This window comes from Salvia hispanica, chromosome 5 (genome assembly GCF_029641045.1).
Source record: "Salvia hispanica isolate PSC_SH4W2 chromosome 5, Shi_PSC_v1, whole genome shotgun sequence".
NCBI classification, from domain to species: Eukaryota; Viridiplantae; Streptophyta; class Magnoliopsida; order Lamiales; family Lamiaceae; genus Salvia; species Salvia hispanica.
Genome location: NC_142696.1, coordinates 45,405,982 through 45,424,795, shown reverse-complemented (window position 1 = coordinate 45,424,795; position 18,814 = coordinate 45,405,982). Strand labels below are relative to the sequence as shown.

Below are 18,814 nucleotides of genomic sequence, written 5' to 3'. Positions count from 1 at the left end.
GGTTTTTTCTGGAGTGGCGAAGAAGCAGGAGTGGATCGTGTTCGCTCTTCGGGGGTGGTGATGATGGGTTTAGAATATTTATAAAAATAATTAGGGAATTAATTAGGGGGTAAAAAATTAAAATTAAAAGTTTAATTTGGTCAAAATCGGGATTAAACTCATTGACCGTTAGTTTTTAACAGAAATATTAACGGATGACCAAAATGATCAAATTTCTATATGTTCAGAACCAAAAAATCTAAAAGATAATGTTTAACACCAAAAATATAAAATGACCATATGTTTAAGACCAATTTTAACTTTTACTCTTGTTCAGTAGAACTTCACTTCTGCATAAATATAGGTATGTAACATGTGTGTGTAATACAGTTGCATTTCATCTACCTGAAGGAAATAGTATTAAGACTTTCTTAAATTTATGTCACCCTTATCTATTTGGATTCTTTGTAAAAATGGTCAATGTAAATGAAATTTGCTCAATATAAGTAACAACTATTCATCACACTGGAATAGTAAAATGTAGTAGCATAAAGTGATTTTCAAATACTTCTAAAAACAAAATGTTTTTTTTTTGCTTGGCAGCAGGAATCAAATAAAGTTAAGTTCTACTTTTTTGAGCCGTTTTACTACTGTCACAGTAAAAAGAGTTTGTTATTTTGATTTTAGCATAAAGTGAATCCAGGGGAAGAAAGCACCCAAAAAATTATACTCCCTCCGTCCTAAGATAAGTGACTTGTATTCCTTTTTGGGATGTCCCACTATAAGTGACCTATTTCCATTTTTAGCAAAAAATCATCTCTCTTACTTTATTTTCCACCTACTTTATTCTCTCTTCTCTCCTCTACTTTTTCCTCTCTTATACTTTACTCTCTCCACTTTAACTTATTTAAATACCATTCCTTAAATCCCGTGCCCAAAAGAAGTAGGTCACTTATCTTGAGACGGAGGGAGTATTATTTTAATGCAATAAAAACATTAGTAAGAAATTATCCCTACTTAAAATGATCATCATTTTCTGGCATGTTCATTTATAGAGTACCATTTTTAGATAAACAGAGCAGTCACTGTGGACAAAGATTCACCATGATTCAGGGAAAATGTAAGGAAAATTTTGTTACAGCGTGACGTTGTGTTGTTTTCGCATTGATGAGCAAAATCGTACTTCAATTGCATTTTAGGAAGCCATATGAATGCATGAGTCTCTCTCTTTGGAGCCACACATAAAAACTGAAGGACAAATTTATGTATCTAGAAACAATTTTATGTTTGAAAGCCTATAGTTTTGTAGCTACTAGATCTTGCATTTATTTGAATCTGCCCAGGTGCTGCCCCAACTCACGTGTGTTACGTGTATAAGTCGGTAAAAATTGTCTATATGTTCATTGTTTTTAAGATGCTTTTAAAAAAAATGGTGTTTTTTTAAAATAATCATTGTGGGTTACTAGTTATTTTGATTTGTAGCACATTGTAACATTTGATGTAGGGGTGAGCGTTCGGAGAAAAATCCGATCTGATCAGAAAATCTGAAATTTTATGAAAAATAAATCCGATCCGATATACATTATCTAAATCTCTGAATTCGAATAATCAAAATTTGAATTACGAAATCTGATCTGAAAAATCGAAAATTACATAAAAATATAAAAATTTAATACAAAAAATATTAAATTGAAAAATTTAATGTCAAAATCTAAAAATCTAATACTATTTCATTTGTATGCCATTAAATATACTTTTACTATTTTTGACAAGTTGACTTCAGATCCAACTAAATCATTTCATTCACGTTTTATTATAAAACTAATATACTCGTATTCCACTAACTTTTTTTTATCCACTTTCTTTTATAAAGTCAAGCAATTTCTTATAATCGAGTCTGGAAAAAATTAGAATTGCTCACAAATGTTTCTTTTTTAATACAATCTCTAACAAATGCGTAGATGAGTGGGAAAATAGGTTATGCTTGATTTTTATGTACTTGAGTTGATAAAATGATGTGAAAACATAAGAATTATGAACCATTAATAACTGTAATACCTAAATCACACTAATACTATATACTAACTAATATTACAAAGAGTCGTTGAGATATACTATCTACAAAATTAAACCCAATTCCCGGCATCGAATGTGGCTCTTTGTCCTCAACAAAATTTGAGATTACACCATAGAAGATGAAACCTAACAAGTCAAATCATAAACTAATCCTTTATCTCTTCCCAGCTGGATACGCGTTTGAATTTCTCAATTTCCATATATTCCATTCCAATTGATTAAAAATGCAATCCAATAAACTGTCTTTGATTCCTTCATAACACAAAGAAAGTCTTCTCTTGAAATTAAACAACCCTTGTTTTGTGATTACAAGATTGCACGTTCTCCCAACATGCTCCCAACAATCATTCCCACCTCTAAAAAACACTCCCATTTCTACTCTCTCATAAACTAAACCAACTCTTTTCACACCACCGCCAAAATGGCCCGCCCTCCTCCCATTCCCATTCCCATCCCCCTCCTCCTCCTCCTCCTCCTCCTCCTCCTCACCAACGCCGCCGCAAAACCCTCCTCCTCCTCCTTCACCCCCGCCGATAACTACCTCATCAACTGCGGATCACCGGATTCCACCCCTCTCGACGACGGCAGAGCCTTCAAATCCGACCCCCAATCCTCCTCCTACCTATCCACCGATGAAGACATTCTAGCTTCTCTTCCCAACATCTCTTCGCCGTCGTTGTACGCCACCGCCAGAATCTTCCACCACCTCTCCATGTACCGATTCCTGATTTCCAAACCCGGCCTCCATTGGATCCGCCTCCACTTCTACCCCCTCCCCCACCCCACCTACAACCTCACCTCCGCCACCTTCACCGTCACCACCGACGACACCGTCCTTTTGCATGGCTTCTCCGCCGCCACCTCCAAAACCATCATCAAAGAATACCTCATCAACGCCACCTCCGACAAGCTCACCCTCAAATTCTCCCCCATGAAAAACTCCGCCGCCTTCATCAACGCCATCGAGCTAGTCTCCGCCCCGGACGACCTCATCCCCGACACCGCCGCCGCCGTGTCTCCCGCCGGCGAATTCTCCGGCGTCAACAAACACTCCTTAGAAGTCTCCTACCGCCTCAACGTCGGCGGCCACCTCGTCACCCCCAAAAACGACACCCTCTCCCGGACCTGGCTCCCCTCGGACGCGTACCTCGCCCTCCCGGAGGGCGCCAGGAACGTGTCCGTCCCCACCGACACGATCACCTACCCCAAGGGCGGCGCCACCCCTCTCACCGCCCCGTATTCCGTCTACGCGACGGCGGATCAGATGGCGGACTCCTCCACCGCCGATCCGAATTTCAACCTGACTTGGAAAATGAGCGTTGATCCAAGCTTCTCGTATTTAATCAGGCTCCATTTCTGCGATATAGTCAGCAAAGGCCTCAACGAGCTCTACTTTAACGTCTACATAAACGGAATCACCGGCGCCGCCAATTTCGACCTCTCCGCTCTCACCTCCGGCCTAGCGATACCTTACTACAAGGACTTCGTGCTCAACGCCTCCGCCATCACCAACGGGAGCGTCGTAGTCCAGGTGGGGCCCACCTCCAACGTCATCTCCGCCCTCCCCAACGCCATTTTAAACGGCCTCGAGGTGATGAAGATGAGCAACTCCGCCGGCAGTCTCGACGGACTTTTCTCTGCGGATGGGAAGAAACACGGGCAGAGCTCCGTGATGAGAGTCGCGGCGGGTGTCGGGCTAGCGCTAGGTGCGGTAGCGTCGCTTCTGCTCCTTTTTGCCTCTTTCCGATGGTGCAGGAAGCCGAGAGGGTACGAGAAGCAGAAGACGTTCTCGTCGTGGCTGCTCCCGCTCAACTCCAGCCAATGCAGCTTCATGTCGAGCAAGAGCAAGAGCACGACCTTCTCCACCATCTCCGGCGGCCTCAACCAGCTCGGGAGGTTCTTCAGCTTGAACGAGCTCAAGGAGGCAACCAAGAATTTCGACGAGAAATCAGTCGTTGGAGTTGGTGGTTTCGGAAAGGTATACCTAGGCGAGATCGATGGCGGAGCCACCAAGCTCGCCATAAAAAGAGGCAATCCGTCTTCCGCTCAGGGGATCAACGAGTTCCAGACAGAGATCCAGCTTTTGTCGAAGCTGAGGCACAGACATTTAGTATCTCTCATTGGCTACTGCGACGAGCAGTCAGAGATGATTCTTGTCTACGAGTACATGTCCAACGGCCCGCTGCGGGACCACCTGTACGGCCCCGCGGCTCTGCCTCCACTGACGTGGAGGCAGAGGCTGGAGGTATGCATAGGCGCAGCGAAAGGCCTGCATTACCTCCACACTGGGTCAACCCAGGGAATCATTCATCGCGACGTCAAGACTACAAACATCCTTCTAGATGAGAATCTGCTGGCTAAGGTGTCCGATTTCGGGCTGTCGAAGGTGGGGCCGGCGTCGCTGGACCAGACGCATGTTAGCACGGCGGTGAAAGGGAGCTTCGGGTACCTGGACCCGGAGTACTTCAGGAGGCAGCAGCTGACGGAGAAGTCGGACGTGTACTCGTTCGGGGTGGTGCTGTTCGAGGTGCTGTGCGCGAGGGCGGCGCTGGACCCGGCGCTGCCGCGGGAGCAGGTGAATCTGGCGGAGTGGGCGAAGCAGCAGCACGCGAGGGGGGAGACGGAGAAGATCGTGGATCCGGTGATTGCGGGCACGATTGGGAAGGACTCGCTGATTAAGTATGTGGAGACGGCGGAGAAGTGTCTTGCGGAGTATGGGGTGGACCGGCCGTCGATGGGGGATGTGCTGTGGAATATTGAGTACGCGCTGCAGCTGCAGGGGGCGGAGGAGAAGAAGACTGGTGGCGGTGGAGGGGAGGGAGAGGGGGAGGTGGTGGTGGGGATGATGAGCGATGATTCGGGGGTGGTTGGGGCTTCTCCTGTGTTTCTTGAGAGTTGTCATGCAAGATGAGGTGTAGTTTGGTTTTGGTTTCATGCAATCTTCTTCACCTCATGTGTTTTTTCTTTGTTTAACATAGGATGTATCTTTGGAGTTTCTAATTATGTAATTTCATGCAATCTTCTTCAAATGTTTCATGAAGATTGTTTAATGATCTTATTTAAGTTGTTAACTTTGAATATCTGGCAATATTGATGTGTGATGATCATGCGGAATTTAGTACTCCCTCCGTTCCCAGCTAAAATTCATCCCCCTCTCTTCCTTGATCGAGAAAAAGACATGTAATGCAAGTGTCATATATAGTTAGAAAGATATATGCGCTTATGAGAAAGGACAAGAAGATCGAAAGATAGTCATAATGATCTATCCATCTCCATGCTCTTTCTCATAAGCGCGTCTTTCCAATAGAGACCACTTGCATGACATGATTCGGTCACAATTGATGTGATATTGTCTTTCTTTTTATTAAGCTCGCTCAGGGCCATGCTAAAGCTTGCTTCATGTTTCTTATCCTTCATTCCTCGAGCACTATCATGAGTAGGGATCTGAATGCGCCAGCGTATGTTAGCACGTGGCTGTACGCGTTGTTCCTTTATGCAAATTAAATGTGAGCCACTACATAAGGTTATATTTCAATTGAGCTCATATGGATTTTGTAAAATTGCCACTCCAATATTATGATTCTCACAAATTAATCAATTCAGTCATGCATTGGAAATCGATCATCCAAATATGAAGATGGATATGGATCCTGTGCTGAAATGCATAGCAGGGGCTGCTGCCTCTCACAAAGAAATAAAATAATACTCCATCCGTCCCAGATAATTTGAGACACTTTGACCCGACACGGACTTTAAGAAATCTAATGGAAAGTGAGTTGAAAAAGTTGGTGGGATATGCGTCTACTTTTAAAGTATTAGTTTTATAATAAAATGTGAGTATGAATGAATTAGTGGAATATGAGGCCCACTACCAAAAATAGTATAAGTGAAGTGGGACAAATTATGTGGGACGGCCTGAAATGGAATACTGGGTCGAATTATCTGGGATGGAGGGAGTATTATATTTGATTATTTTATTTCCTTGTGAGAGGCAGCAGCCTTGCTGTGCATTTCAGCACATCAGAGGATCCATATCCTATGAAGATACAATGTTGCCAAATTTTCGTATGTTTCCAGATTCAGTGAAGACTAAGCTAAGATAAAGTAAAGATAGCATACTACTCCGATTGGTCTGACCTACAAACATTGTCCCTCTTAAATAACCCCAAAAGCGACTACAAGAAGAGAAATGCCATTTTCCCATTCCTACACAACACTCAAGCTTGATTGAAAATCCAACGACAAACTACGGTTACAATTTACATGACGGTTTGAAATAGTTGGTGAATTAGTCAACTTTTATTACCGCGCAAAGAATTTCGAATACCAAACTTATCTACATCCGCCAAAGGTGTAACACTCTCATTTCTAACCCGCTTAACATTAGTGCTCACCAATCCCCGATGCCTAAAACCGTAGAGATTCAAGACCTGATTATCCGCAAAGTTATAAGCCATCTCCATGCTCTTCAAGCACCTCTCCACCGGGTAATCCCCATTTCTCCCACACGTCCGACACCCCACGAAATGTGTCACTAACGGCCACCTCTCGTCCCCAAAGCCCGGCCGGTACTTCTCCATCATCTCCTTGTATCGGTCCACCAAACTCTCCCAAAACCCGTGTAAACAATACGAACTCTCAATCGACACCATTTTCATCCATCGCTCCTTCTGGGAGATAAGTAGGTATATCAGTGCAGACTGGTCATCCGCCTCCAACGCAGGCCGCCCTTTTAGACTACTTGTTAGGATTTTTCCAGCCTCCTCACGAGGCCGGCCTCTGGGCCCCATTTGGGCCCAGGCGTCCAGTAAGTCCAATGACCACTGGCTGTTTCTTAACAGAAAACTGCCAGTGTTTAGGGCTATCCACGACTTCTCTTTAAAGAGCATGTCTGGGTAGCCGTGTATGATCATATTCGAACTCCGGTATCTATGAAAAGGTATCTGGAAGACCATATCCGTAAAAAGTGCGTCGCTGTCCATCCACCAAATCCACTCGGCCTCCGGGTGCGCCACCATCAGCTGCCGAATCTGGAGCAGTTTCCCCCAGTGGCCGGACATCTCCTTATCCAAATGCGCGGTGTTGTAAACGAGCTCGATCCCGTGGATCCTGCAGTAGTCGATCTTGTTTTTGAGAAACTTGAGGAGGTAGTGGTCGCCGATGGAGTTCTCGCACGGGCTCGGCGGCGAGCCGGTGACGAGGTAGATTTTGGGGCGGCCGTTGATGAAGTACGGGAACTGAGGGTTCCGGCGACGCCATAGCTTCTTGTCTAGGTCCCAATTTTTTATTTTAGGGCCTAAATTGAAGGTTGAGCTGGAATTGGGGGAATTTTGGGAGGAAGCGTCGTCGGAATCGGTCGGATCGTCGTCGGAGCGGATTGCGGAGACGATTCGGTTGGTTTCTTCGATTAGGTATCGGCTCTCGGCGTCGGCTTCGAGGGAGACGAGGTTGCTGAGGCCGATTGTGCCGCGGAGGACGAGAATGGTGACGAATCCGCAGATGATTGTTATTCTGATGTTGCTGAATTTTCGATCGCCGCGCCGTCCCTTCGGGAGGTTGCGGCCGCGGGAGCCGGCGGCGTCGCTGTCATCGGAGGTAGTTTGGGGGAGAATTGTGAAGCTCCGCTTCTGAGCGGAATGCGTGGGATCCGCAGCCATTGGCTGGGAAGAATCAACACCGATTCAATGCCGGTATGTTTGTTGTTTGTGTAGAAATGGCAATGCAGGAAATCATGAATGCAGAAACATAGAAATTCAGGTCGCATGAATGTGTAGATTGGGACTTTGGGGAAATGAAGGGTGGCTTTTTGAGGGTTTGTTGTGAAAATTGAATGATGATGGAGAGGAGGAGAGGAATGAGCGCGACTGCGCGGGTTGTTTGAATTCATAATTGATTCTCAGCTTAATATAAGTAAAATTTATACCTGAATAAATGAAATTTGTGCATCCGACGTGGAGCGGTAAGGGTACTTTCGTCTTTTCAAGTTTGACGTGGCCGGGCTGTATTGGGCAATCACACTTCCACATTTAGATTGTTCCATCAAATTCAACAGTGCTTCCTGCGATCATTGCCTGCTATTTTCCGGCGATCCGATCAACCTAAGGTAAATCGTCTCGATTGATCGAAATTTAATGCCGCTCCTCATTTCACATTCTCGAATTCCGAATGGTTGATGGCTTATGTCGATCGAATCAGTGATGCGAGCGATATCTGAAAATTGGCGAGCAGGATTGGTAGATAGTGGTATTGACGGAATTAGTGAGGAGTAAAATTTTAAGAAACTAGAATTAGTTGATAATGGCTATTGATCGGATGTCTGTGGAAATATTTGAAATGAGAATCAGTGTGGCGTAGGATTATTTTTGGAATTGAGCATTGTTGTTGTGGATTGCAGGAGATTTTGTTGAGGGTCAAAAGATGAGTCAGGTATTTGAAGGATATGAGCGGCAATACTGTGAGATATCTGCTAATCTTTCGAAAAAGATTACTGCAGCTAGTGTCCTTAATGGAGGTGAGACACTATTTCCAGTCATCTTTGAGTTTCTTGTTAGACTTTACATTCAGTTTTATCAGTTAGATTGTTATGCCATGATAACCAGTGATAAGTCTGATCTTTAATGTCTGTGCATCTCTATGATGAAAAAAGGCATATAGCACACCATTTTTTCAGAGGACAGCTGCTTCTAGGTGAATCTAGGATGATAATCACATTGCCAGTTTGATATAACTATGTGACTGGACTCACTTAAGAAATATTACAAAATAAAATGGATCAGAACACTATAATATGTGATGGTACCCATAAAGAACACTATGTAACTGGACTCATTTATCACAAATGGAGGATAGTTGGTTCGTGGTGTTTAAGATTGACTTTATCAAGGTGTATTATTATCATGATGATTGGGTGGTTCTTAACTTCATCTAGGGGGAAAATGCTATTGGGGAGTGTTTGAGGATGTGGATCAGGATGCCTGTAATACTTTCTTAATTAAGATCACACCAAGAGGCAGAAGTTGAGAGGCTACTCGATCCATTTGCCGATTTTTGGATTTTACTTAACGTTGCAATTATTTGAGTAGAATCATTTTGTAAAGAGAACTCATTAACCTGCTTGAATAGTTGAGCATAGGAAAGGAAAAATGGAAATATCATGTGCACAATTTTATGATGATCTTTTTTTTAGGCAAGCTGATGAATAATAGCTGCAAAAAGTATCTAGAAACATTGGTTGCTTCAGTAATCTATTACATACAGTGCAATTACCATTTAAGTATTCCAGTATTTGTATCATATTTGGGACAAAAATGGAATCCTCCAGTTGACAATCTCAAGCTAATTTGGACAAGGACTGATGTAGCTTTGTAAGTTGTTTTTAGTTTTCCTTCACAGTCAAAACCATATGCTAGACTGTCCTTGAAGCTTTTATATCTTAGGAGGTGTTACAAACAATTAGCCATCACTTCACGGATGATGGGCTTATCTCTTGTTTAAGACACTCGACTATAGTTCTCTTAAAGCATGTAATTCATTCACTTCCATTTGCTGCTGATATTGGTTTAATGTCCCCGATCACAGAACAAAAGAAGCAGAAAGTATCCGAAGTTGCAGGAGGATTAGAAGATGCTGATGCACTGGTAATTGGTTCACTTCATATGAATAACGATCCTTATGCCCTTTGACTCTATACTAATGTCCAACTTGTGCTTAACATCCAAGATACATAAAATGGATCTAGAAGCTAGGAGCTTGTCCGCAAGTGTGAAAGCCACGCTTCTTGTCAAGCTGAGAGAGTACAAAACAGATTTGAACAATTTAAAATCAGAAGTGAAAAGGATCACGTTGGGTAATGCCAACCAAGGAGCTCGGGATGACTTGTTGGAATCAGGAATGGCAGACACATTGACGGTACTGATCTTTCCATTGTTCTTCTAGTATTGCTAAAGGAGCATTCAAAATTACGCCCGAGTTAGCTTATATCGGTATTCAGCCCGGGTATGTAACTGCGTTCTAATTTATTGCTCGATTATCCAGGCGTCAGCAGATCAGCGAGCAAGGCTACTGATGACAACTGAAAGATTAGGTAAGTCGAGCGACAGGATCAGGGAAGGTCGGAAAACAATGCTTGAAACTGAGGAGCTCGGAGTCTCAATTCTTCATGATTTGCACCAGCAACGCCAATCCCTCCTACAGGCACATAACACCGTAAGGCTCGTGTTCGTGTCTGGTCTGCCTCCTTTAGGTGAAACTGTCTACTCGAGATAAAATGATGTGTATGACTACTTTTTGCAGCTTCATGGGGTGGATGATAACATCGGGCGGAGCAAAAAGATTCTGACCAACATATCAAGAAGAATGAGCAGAAACAAATATATCATCGGCACTATCATTGTGCTATTAGTAATCGCCATATTTGTGATTCTCTACTTCAAGTTGACACGCCGCTCGTCTTCATGATTTCAAGAGTATGTATGTTTTTGGTTATCATCTCTATGCTGAGGTTTGGATTATTGTGTGTTTTATTTTTATCGCAAAACTGATCTGATTGTATATCTCATCCTCTGAGTTGTTTTGATCGACAATAAATCAGTACTCTTGATTTATTTTTCATTTTTTACGACACTTTCAAACATTTCAATAACTACTTCATTTTTAGTATTCTTTGTAAAATGACGACGTTTCAAAGCAGGATAATTGTGAATATTAAAGTTGATATGGGTCAAAAAGTGATTTGACTTATTTGGCCGCGAACAAAAAACTTGGTTAGCAAAGTAGGAGTACTAGTACTTTGCTTTGAAGCAAATAAGACTTACCACCTCCCGTTTCCTAAAAATAGGAACTTTAGAAACGATACGAATTTTAATGCCTAATTGATAAAGTAAAAACAAAAGAGAAAAAAATGGGTAAAGTAAGAAATAAGAGGAGAGCGGATTGTGGGGTTAAGTTTCTATTTCCAGGAAACATACCAAAAAAAAGAAAGAATTTCTATTTTTAGGAAACAGAATGAGTATAAATTAAATGTAACTCGGTTGGTAAGACGCTTTATTCAAATTTCAAACCAATAGGCTAGAAGTTCAAGTCATTACAATGTGGATGGAAAACCATTATTGATTATCAATAAAACAAGGAAAAAAACAAGAAACAACTAACAGTTCAAGCTCTAAAATTTTGAAACTAGAGTTGAAGAGACTAAAGTGTATGTGAATGACTTCCATATGCAGAGGTACAATTATATCAAAATTAGCATCCTCGATTTCTTGCTGATTCTTGCATGCACTCCTAACCAGTTACGGATGAATAAAACCATCTACATACAGTATATAAATAAATAAAGAAAGAGAGAAAGACTAACTAAATGATAAACCTATCTAATTAGGGACGTTTGGTAGGGGAGGTCGATAAGGTAAAACATGATAAGAACACATATTTTAGGCCAGATAACTCTAAGAAGGAAAAATAGATGAGTTATCTACCCTAGCAAAAAAATAGATGAGTTATCTACCCTACCAAACTGACCCTTAAATGATAGTAGCACATGAAGTTGCATCAACATTATAATGGGAGTCTTGACAGCCTGGGGGGTATGTAGCTCTCTACTATATAGAATATCTTATTCTGTATCAACCATATCAAAACATATGTAGCAAACAAACACAACACAAATTTTGTTATATTTAGAAACAAGTCATGTAAAAGGGAAGTCATAGCTAAATTCTCATGGTAAAGATACCCTTAGCACTTCAGAAATGGGTCTTATATATCATCCACTGTGGGTAGGATGGCAATAGTTTCAGCTAAAATATAAGCGGTCTGTAAGTGTCGCTGTTGGAAATTAATCCAGATATGATATATCTAACTTTACCTTTTTCCTCAATCTCGAGAATCCAATGAGAGACAGTTAAAGAACTTGCAGAAATCCACAAATCGTCTCCTCAGCCCAGACCCAACGAGAATCTCCAAGAATAGCTCTACGTACTCCTACCTTCATGTCCAGAGATATTTATCTTTTATGATTACACGTGGAAGATCTCAAAGATGAATGCAAAACCATTTGGTGATGATCGGAGAGGATCTGTCACATGTTATCTGTACTAATCAACAGTGAGCAACAAGACCCGCATGCTTTCTGTTTCTGCAGGCTGCATTACAAAGTGATTAAATACGCAAGTGAATGGTAAGGTGAGGATATGTAATGGCAAGAGAGAGAAAACCATTACAATTTACAAACCGAGTACCTTCATTGGGTAAGGATCATTATTGGCACATGGACACACCATCCTCGTGTGAAAGTTCCATATTAGCAGTTTGATCATCCTCATCATATTCTTCCCCTTCTTCCTCATCATCTTCAGGTTGGCCATTAAGATCCACGTCAACACCATTCACCTTCCTCACAAACTGGCCCCTTACACGAGGTCTACGCTCTGCTAGTTTTTTCCTATTCACATACCTGATCTTCTTGTCGAAGCATCTTTCCTTCCGTTTCTGCCTAAACTTCAACAGTGCCGCCTCTCTACGGTCAACTTTACTTAACTTCACTTCACTGGACGTAGAATTTCCAAATGATGGCCATGGATGTGGACTAGGCATTTGACCTGGTTGTAAGCATATACCATACGGGTAGTAAGGATAAGATGCCATTCCAGGGATGTGAGGAGGACATTGTGGAACATGATTGTACTGAGGAATCAAAGCAGAATTAGCACGGTTGCTTATATCGTGGTTGATCTTAGGATACATAGATGCTGATGACATGGGCACTTGATTTGCTACTCCAGACATGTAATAAGGATATGGGTAAGATCCAGTCACATCATTAGGAGAATCATTTCCTAAATGCATATGCTCCTGAGAGAACTCCTTTGAGTTCCTCTGTTGAGATATATCCAGTGATTTAGGAGGAGTGCATGACCTGTCCATAATAAACGATTCAGGAGCACTACTACTGCTTGGTTGTTCATCTGGCGGCAACTGGTTTTCGAGGGTCTCATGAGTTTTTTCTCGTTGGACGCTCAAATCCACTTCACCATTCAGTATGGTCTTTTCTGCTTCGATGCTAAAACCCACTTCACCATTCAGTATGTGATTCTCCACAAAGCTCACATGCTGAGCTGTATTTTCAGGAACAGAAGAAGACCCATGGTTTGTGCTTTTGGATATGCTGGATTTGACATAGGTGAAGAAAGCAGATGATTCACCTATCTTGAATTCATTCTTCCTTAAAAAAGGTAAAATTTGTCCTGAAGAAATTTAAAAGCACATTTAGGCTAATGTCATATGGGAACAGGAAAACTCAACAAAAGCTTGCTCTGGTCAAGCCTTAATCATTTAAAATCTCAGTAAGATACTCAAGAAATAACTCAAAAGAATACAATGGTGCTGCACCCAGAAGAAATCAATGAATGATAGCTCATACACTAAAATTGCTGTGAAAACTATCAAAGAGGGGAAAGAACCAGAACTTAAGCTCAATTAAAGCTGTTCATGACTGAAATAGATTAAAGAAACTCAAAATTACAGTTCTACTTCTCTAGCATGTAAATGCACTGGAGTTGCATAAATTGCTTGAAAACTTTATTCAGAATCATAATGGCATATGAAAATTGATGGAGGAGCATAAGCCAAAAACCCTTAGGTGAAACAAAGAGAGAATTCTAAGTTGAAGCAGCTTTGACAGGATTTGCTTTCATGAGCATAAAAACTTTATTGTATTTGAAGCTATTACACATCAACAACCTGCTTCATGAACAAGAACGTGAGTTTCATATTTTTGTGAAGGACTGAAACACATCCATAGCTAATGATCTACACAGGAAACTTCAGAAACATCAGTTTGGCCACATCCAGAGGACCAGAATATGTATGATAGCAAAGCATCTTCAGATTTTTCAGCAGTCCGGAAATAAAATGATTTAACATTTAAGATCCCCCTAAAGGGAGGACAAGGGTTGGGAAAACCTGTGATACTGCTTAGTTATGAAAAGGCAAGCAGCAAAAGTTGCAGAGAAATCTTCCAGTTTCATTTGGACTACCAGATCGCTGTCATATGATCATGAAAATACCAGTATACTAATTCCTACAAAAATGAGGTCCCCAGAAAGTCGGGACCAGAGGGATCCACAATTTTCCTGGTCTACATATCAAATGAAACAGGCACTGTAACTATTTGATCCATGCTTCCAGCTTTTAGTTAACAGTCACATAGGATTCATATGTGCAAATAACCCAAGGAAAAAACACTTTTGACTTCATTCTTGAAATACACACGTACACACACTTTTGACTTCATTCTTGAAATACACACACATACACACGAGCACAAGATAAGCAGCTTGAACGAGTCACAAAATGATTAAATCATGTGATCAGTTCACCTATCCTCATTTCATATGTACGCCTGTCACTTATTCCTGGCACATCAGGCTGACACTCCCGCCGAGCCTCATCTACAGTAGCTATAGGAGCAGTTGTGGTGGTATCTATCTGAAAATTATAGATGCAAAGACAAATCAAATGCATATGGATCAAATCTTAATTGAGAATAAGCAGCTAAAAGGTAGTTGAATCTGCAAGTAATGTTGATATAGTATTAGGCTCTGATCATTTTAAGCTCTTCATTACAAGATCATATTGGATTGACCAAAATAATCTCCCCTCAAGATCACTACTCCTCAGTTATACCTAAAGAAGTTCCCTGCTGACTTGTTCCGCTAGAAAAACTACAAGTCGCGAATTGTATACTTTAAGGGTGATTTCAATACATTCAAACTCACCTCATCTTCTTGGTGAGTTGAGACACACATCTCTGGGTTAGTACTCTTTCGGGACTTGTCATCTGTGTCATCCGAAAATAAGGTAGTGCTATTGGTGTTAGCATCATCACTGTGGTCTGAAACCACCAGATCAAAATCATAACTTATGATGTTCTTCTCCACAAGTCCAAGCTGCAGATGAAAAAGTTGACAGATACATCATAGTTTAAATACTACATTATGGAATGCATTGCTAATGTACACTCTCAAAGAAAACACAATCTATGCACACAACACCCCGCATAGGAAATTTGACAATATGACTACGACACCTTGCTTCAAGGTAGCCTGGGTGCAAAGAAAGAGAGTGATTTTAAACACGATACATGAATGGTAGCACGATAAGTCTTACAAATGCCTAAAAATGATGGCAAATTAGTTCTATAAACATGGTTTGCATGATGAAGTTTATACTTAACAACCATCTATCTAAATCCTAATCCCTATCTAAGAGTTTATTCTTGTAGTATGTGAAGGGTAACTGATGCACACCAAGGATCCAACAAAGCAGAAGTGGCACTAGCTGGTGTAGACCCATCATGAGCCAAGATAGTAAAACCTCGGAATTTACGCTTCATTTGTTCAGTATATCACTTTGCAGGGGAAAGTTTTCTAGATGACTAAGAACAGGGGCAGAGCCAGGAATTGATGTGAGGAGGCGCAAAAATATATTATAAACAAATTTTAATTTTATAGTAATGAGAAGGGGAATTTAAAGGAGAATTTAAAATAAATTTTTAAATTTAAAGAAAAATAACATTGGTATAAACTTTTGAGGAGGGGCAAATGCCCCACCAACACACCATGTAGATCCGCCCATGATTAATAATAAAGAGTCATGCACAGCTGTTAATGTAAATTTGTTGAAATTTTGAAAAGTATAAATAGTACTTTATACTAGATTGTAATGTACCATTCTCCTTCTTCTCCACATATGAGTCCACAAGTTCAACAGCTCATTTGTACGTAATGGCTTCACTAGATAGTCAGCTGCTCCAAATTTCAGGCACTTGACAACAAGGGGAACCTCATCTTGAGCTGACATCACTAGCAAAACAATTAAATTTGATTCAAATATTTATATTTTAAAAGCTCTACGAGTAACGAAAAGAGTGAATGCTTACTTATCACAGGAATTCGTCTCAACTCTTTGTCCCTCATAATATATTTTAACATTTTCAGTCCTTTAGACATTGGAAGGTCTACCTCAGAAAGAATAATATCTATATCAGGCCCCTCTGCATTCAGTGCATCAATCACCTGTCTTGGTGACTTTACAGCAGTCACTGAAAATAAAGATTCATTACATTTAGCACCCAAAATTCGCAGATGGTTGAATGCATGATATAAATTAAAAATCAAGTCAACTTTCCAAAATCAATAACTAGATCCTTGCTTTTTTTTCTCAAGTTTGTCAGACTCTTATCTGGCAACTGTTCCAAAATTCAAAACTAGTAAGTTCCTCCAAGCTCTTAAGACAGATCGTGAACTTGTCTTCATTCTTTCTCTTAAGTTACTAAAATCCACTATAGATCACGGTACAACATCAGAGAAACTGGCACCAATTACACTAATAACCCCTTTCAGGGTACAAAAGAATCCGATAATTAAGAACTTGCAGCACATTTTCTACTCAAACAATCACCAAATTGAATTCATTTTCTGACATCTGTTATACGTGTCTGATGGGAACTTTATAGACAATAAAAAAAGAACAGAAACCCTTACTGCAGATACGATTCAGAAAATTTCCAGAATGTAGTACTAAAGCAACCGATTGTAGAGATGCGCAGTACTGCATATACACGGAGTTGAATGAACTCCTATATCTTCGTCAACTGATTAAGTGACAAATGATGTAAAAGTTAATTAGAATGAGTTCTACGTAAACAATTCCAATATTTTCCATGTGAATTGTTATGACAAAGATGAAAGTGATAAAAGTAAGGAGGAGCTCTGTGAGGTTGATATAGCTAACAGCTGGGCTCATGTTTCAGCACATGGAATCAGTTGGGACAGCTCAGATCCAGTTACGGAAGTAAAGTTGTGATCTAGCCGGCCAGGAAGTTTTACTGAAGTACTGAAACTTAAGGAATGCAGTTACACATATTCCAATTACTTACTCATTGGGTCTAATCAAGCATTCCCAGAGGAAATCAATGCATTTTACATTTAAAATCTTTGCAACATTGACTTAGAACAACTCAGGCTTCTAAATGCAGTAACCTACATCCTTGACTAAATCTACATCACATCATATTGGCAATTAAGCCAATTTTCTATAAGAGCGAAACTACCCTCGTAAAGCCATTAAAGGAGCTGCATATGCTTCTTAATCCACAATAAACTCCAGCTTCGTTAATCAATTGGATCCATGAAACATAGGTATCACCAACTATAGATCATTAAAAAACTTTACAACTGCATAAATAGCAGTACACATATTCCAAATAAGAATCATCAGTATAATATATGACTTACTAAACAACACAAAAGGCAACTTTTGTTAATCCATTGGATCCATGAAAGATAGGTATCACCAAGCATAGATCATTAAAAAACTATAAAACTTCATAAATAGCAGTACACATAATCCAAACAAGAATAATCTGTATATAATCTACTAAACAGCACATAAAAAAACTTCAACCAATAAGGAAATCAATTAATTACAAATAAAGAAGAAGAATAGCATATCAAAACCTTGATAAGAACATTTACACAAAAGTGTAAAAACCTCCTCAGAACTTTTCACATCATTATCACACAACAAAATCCTCACTTTACTCCGATCAATAAACCCATCCCCGGTCTTCCCCATCTCACTCTTCTCCATCACTCTTATCAGCCTCAATAACGAACTAGGGTTGAAATGGGCCCCCTAAAACAATAAGCGCTAGAGTAACTCCATCCCACACCTCAAAAACCCCAATCGATAAACCGCCGACAAAAAAAAAAGGTCAAAATTACTCCAATCCAATACAGTACACCACCAAAATCCACCACAAACTTCGATTTCTCCAGATCATCACAAACCAAACCAACACCTCCGACGTCAAAATCAAATAGGCAGCTGCGTCAATTCATCAACTAGTTGACAATTCTCGCAATCAATCATGGCAGGGAAGCTCCGCGAGCAGCTGAAATAGGCAACCCCAATCCAACGGTACCCAAGCCGCCACGTCGGCACCGTCCCCAATCCGGCGCACTTTAGCCCCCCACCAATCTACCCAGTACCTACACTTCTATATCATTTCCTTCGCACATAAATTACTTATATGTAAAGTGAGAGTGAATTTCCTTCGCTTGTTGCCGAAAAGCTCAGAATAAAATACCGAAAAAGGAAGATACGGATATTTTATTGGCGCTTTTTCTCTCTAACTGCTAGTGCTGGGTGCTAAAATGAGCGGCCCGATTTGGCGTGACGGCAGCCGTCTTGATTTCGAATGGAGGGCGGAGATCGTGCGCATTCGGCGCATGTTAGGAAAATGGATGACGTGGAATTTAGGAAAGGCCCGGGTGTGAAAAAGTGGAAAAGAGAGATATTATAGAGATAGAAAGATGCCACGTCAGCGGAGAGATGAGCTGTGACTGTGTATCAAGATAGACTCGAGCAAGCATTTCGTTTTTTTGGTGGGGCCCTATGGTCCGTGATTGGTCATCAATTTTTGTGTCCGCAAATTTTAATTTTTACTAGTACAAAAATTGAATTTAATGTTGTGTAGCCCGAGTTATGCCACTAGATATTTTTTGCTCTTTTTGATTGGTGTGTCACTAGATATTTTAAGATCTTTTTAAATCATGATAGATTGTTTTGGGACAAAATGGGTACCGAGTTTATCTTTCATTATTAATTGGTATTCATTATTTTAAGTGTAGATACCAAAGTTGTCCCACAGATTTCATGTCTTCAAAGATATTCGAACCTTGCAAATATTGAAAATATC

The 18,814-nt window shown here is 40.7% G+C and overlaps 3 protein-coding genes and 1 pseudogene across 5 annotated transcripts; 2 read left to right on the top strand and 2 right to left on the bottom strand.

The window, feature by feature from the left end:
* The first annotated feature begins 2,476 nt into the window (after positions 1-2,476).
* Positions 2,477-5,198, top strand: LOC125189244 (Protein kinase superfamily protein). Its single transcript, XM_048086540.2, has one exon. The coding sequence runs from the start codon at positions 2,477-2,479 to the stop codon at positions 4,964-4,966; it is 2,490 nt and encodes an 829-aa protein (XP_047942497.1). The 3' UTR covers positions 4,967-5,198.
* A 1,000-nt stretch (positions 5,199-6,198) lies between these two features.
* LOC125186229 (putative xyloglucan 6-xylosyltransferase 5 pseudogene) lies at positions 6,199-7,914 on the bottom strand (annotated as a pseudogene).
* Positions 7,915-8,034: 120 nt separating this feature from the next.
* LOC125190543 (vesicle transport v-SNARE 13-like) lies at positions 8,035-10,665 on the top strand. Its single transcript, XM_048087872.2, has 6 exons — positions 8,035-8,158; positions 8,450-8,566; positions 9,634-9,692; positions 9,775-9,963; positions 10,090-10,260; positions 10,348-10,665. Exons 2-6 carry the CDS (start codon positions 8,473-8,475, stop codon positions 10,510-10,512), a joined length of 678 nt encoding a protein of 225 aa, XP_047943829.1. The 5' UTR covers positions 8,035-8,158; positions 8,450-8,472; the 3' UTR covers positions 10,513-10,665.
* A 969-nt stretch (positions 10,666-11,634) lies between these two features.
* LOC125188421 (two-component response regulator-like APRR1) lies at positions 11,635-18,353 on the bottom strand. Of its 3 annotated transcripts, XM_048085253.2 has the most exons (8): positions 17,571-17,704; positions 16,596-16,705; positions 15,992-16,153; positions 15,781-15,914; positions 14,829-14,999; positions 14,430-14,538; positions 12,291-13,295; positions 11,635-12,194 (listed from the first exon to the last, which is right to left on the bottom strand). In XM_048085253.2, exons 2-7 carry the CDS (start codon positions 16,666-16,668, stop codon positions 12,310-12,312), a joined length of 1,635 nt encoding a protein of 544 aa, XP_047941210.1. In that variant the 5' UTR covers positions 16,669-16,705; positions 17,571-17,704; the 3' UTR covers positions 11,635-12,194; positions 12,291-12,309. The 3 variants fall into 3 exon arrangements, with proteins under 3 accessions (XP_047941210.1, XP_047941209.1, XP_047941208.1); XM_048085252.2 differs by lacking the exon at positions 16,596-16,705 and having other exon boundaries at positions 15,781-15,905; positions 17,571-18,353; XM_048085251.2 differs by lacking the exon at positions 16,596-16,705 and having other exon boundaries at positions 17,571-18,351.
* Between the last annotated feature and the right edge of the window lie 461 nt (positions 18,354-18,814).

Excerpts from the sequence above, each read along its gene's own strand:
- LOC125189244 (XM_048086540.2), top strand. The coding sequence starts at position 2,477 with ATGGCCCGCCCTCCTCCCATTCCCATTCCCATCCCCCTCCTCCTCCTC.
- LOC125190543 (XM_048087872.2), top strand. The coding sequence starts at position 8,473 with ATGAGTCAGGTATTTGAAGGATATGAGCGGCAATACTGTGAGATATCT. Across the intron at positions 9,964-10,089 it reads GAATGGCAGACACATTGACG|GCGTCAGCAGATCAGCGAGC; the intron begins GTACTGATCTTT and ends TCGATTATCCAG. Across the intron at positions 10,261-10,347 it reads TCCTACAGGCACATAACACC|CTTCATGGGGTGGATGATAA; the intron begins GTAAGGCTCGTG and ends TACTTTTTGCAG.
- LOC125188421 (XM_048085251.2), bottom strand. The coding sequence starts at position 17,703 with ATGGAGAAGAGTGAGATGGGGAAGACCGGGGATGGGTTTATTGATCGG. Across the intron at positions 15,915-15,991 it reads GAGACGAATTCCTGTGATAA|TGATGTCAGCTCAAGATGAG; the intron begins GTAAGCATTCAC and ends TTGTTTTGCTAG. Across the intron at positions 15,000-15,780 it reads TGTGGAGAAGAAGGAGAATG|CTTGGACTTGTGGAGAAGAA; the intron begins GTACATTACAAT and ends TTTCATCTGCAG.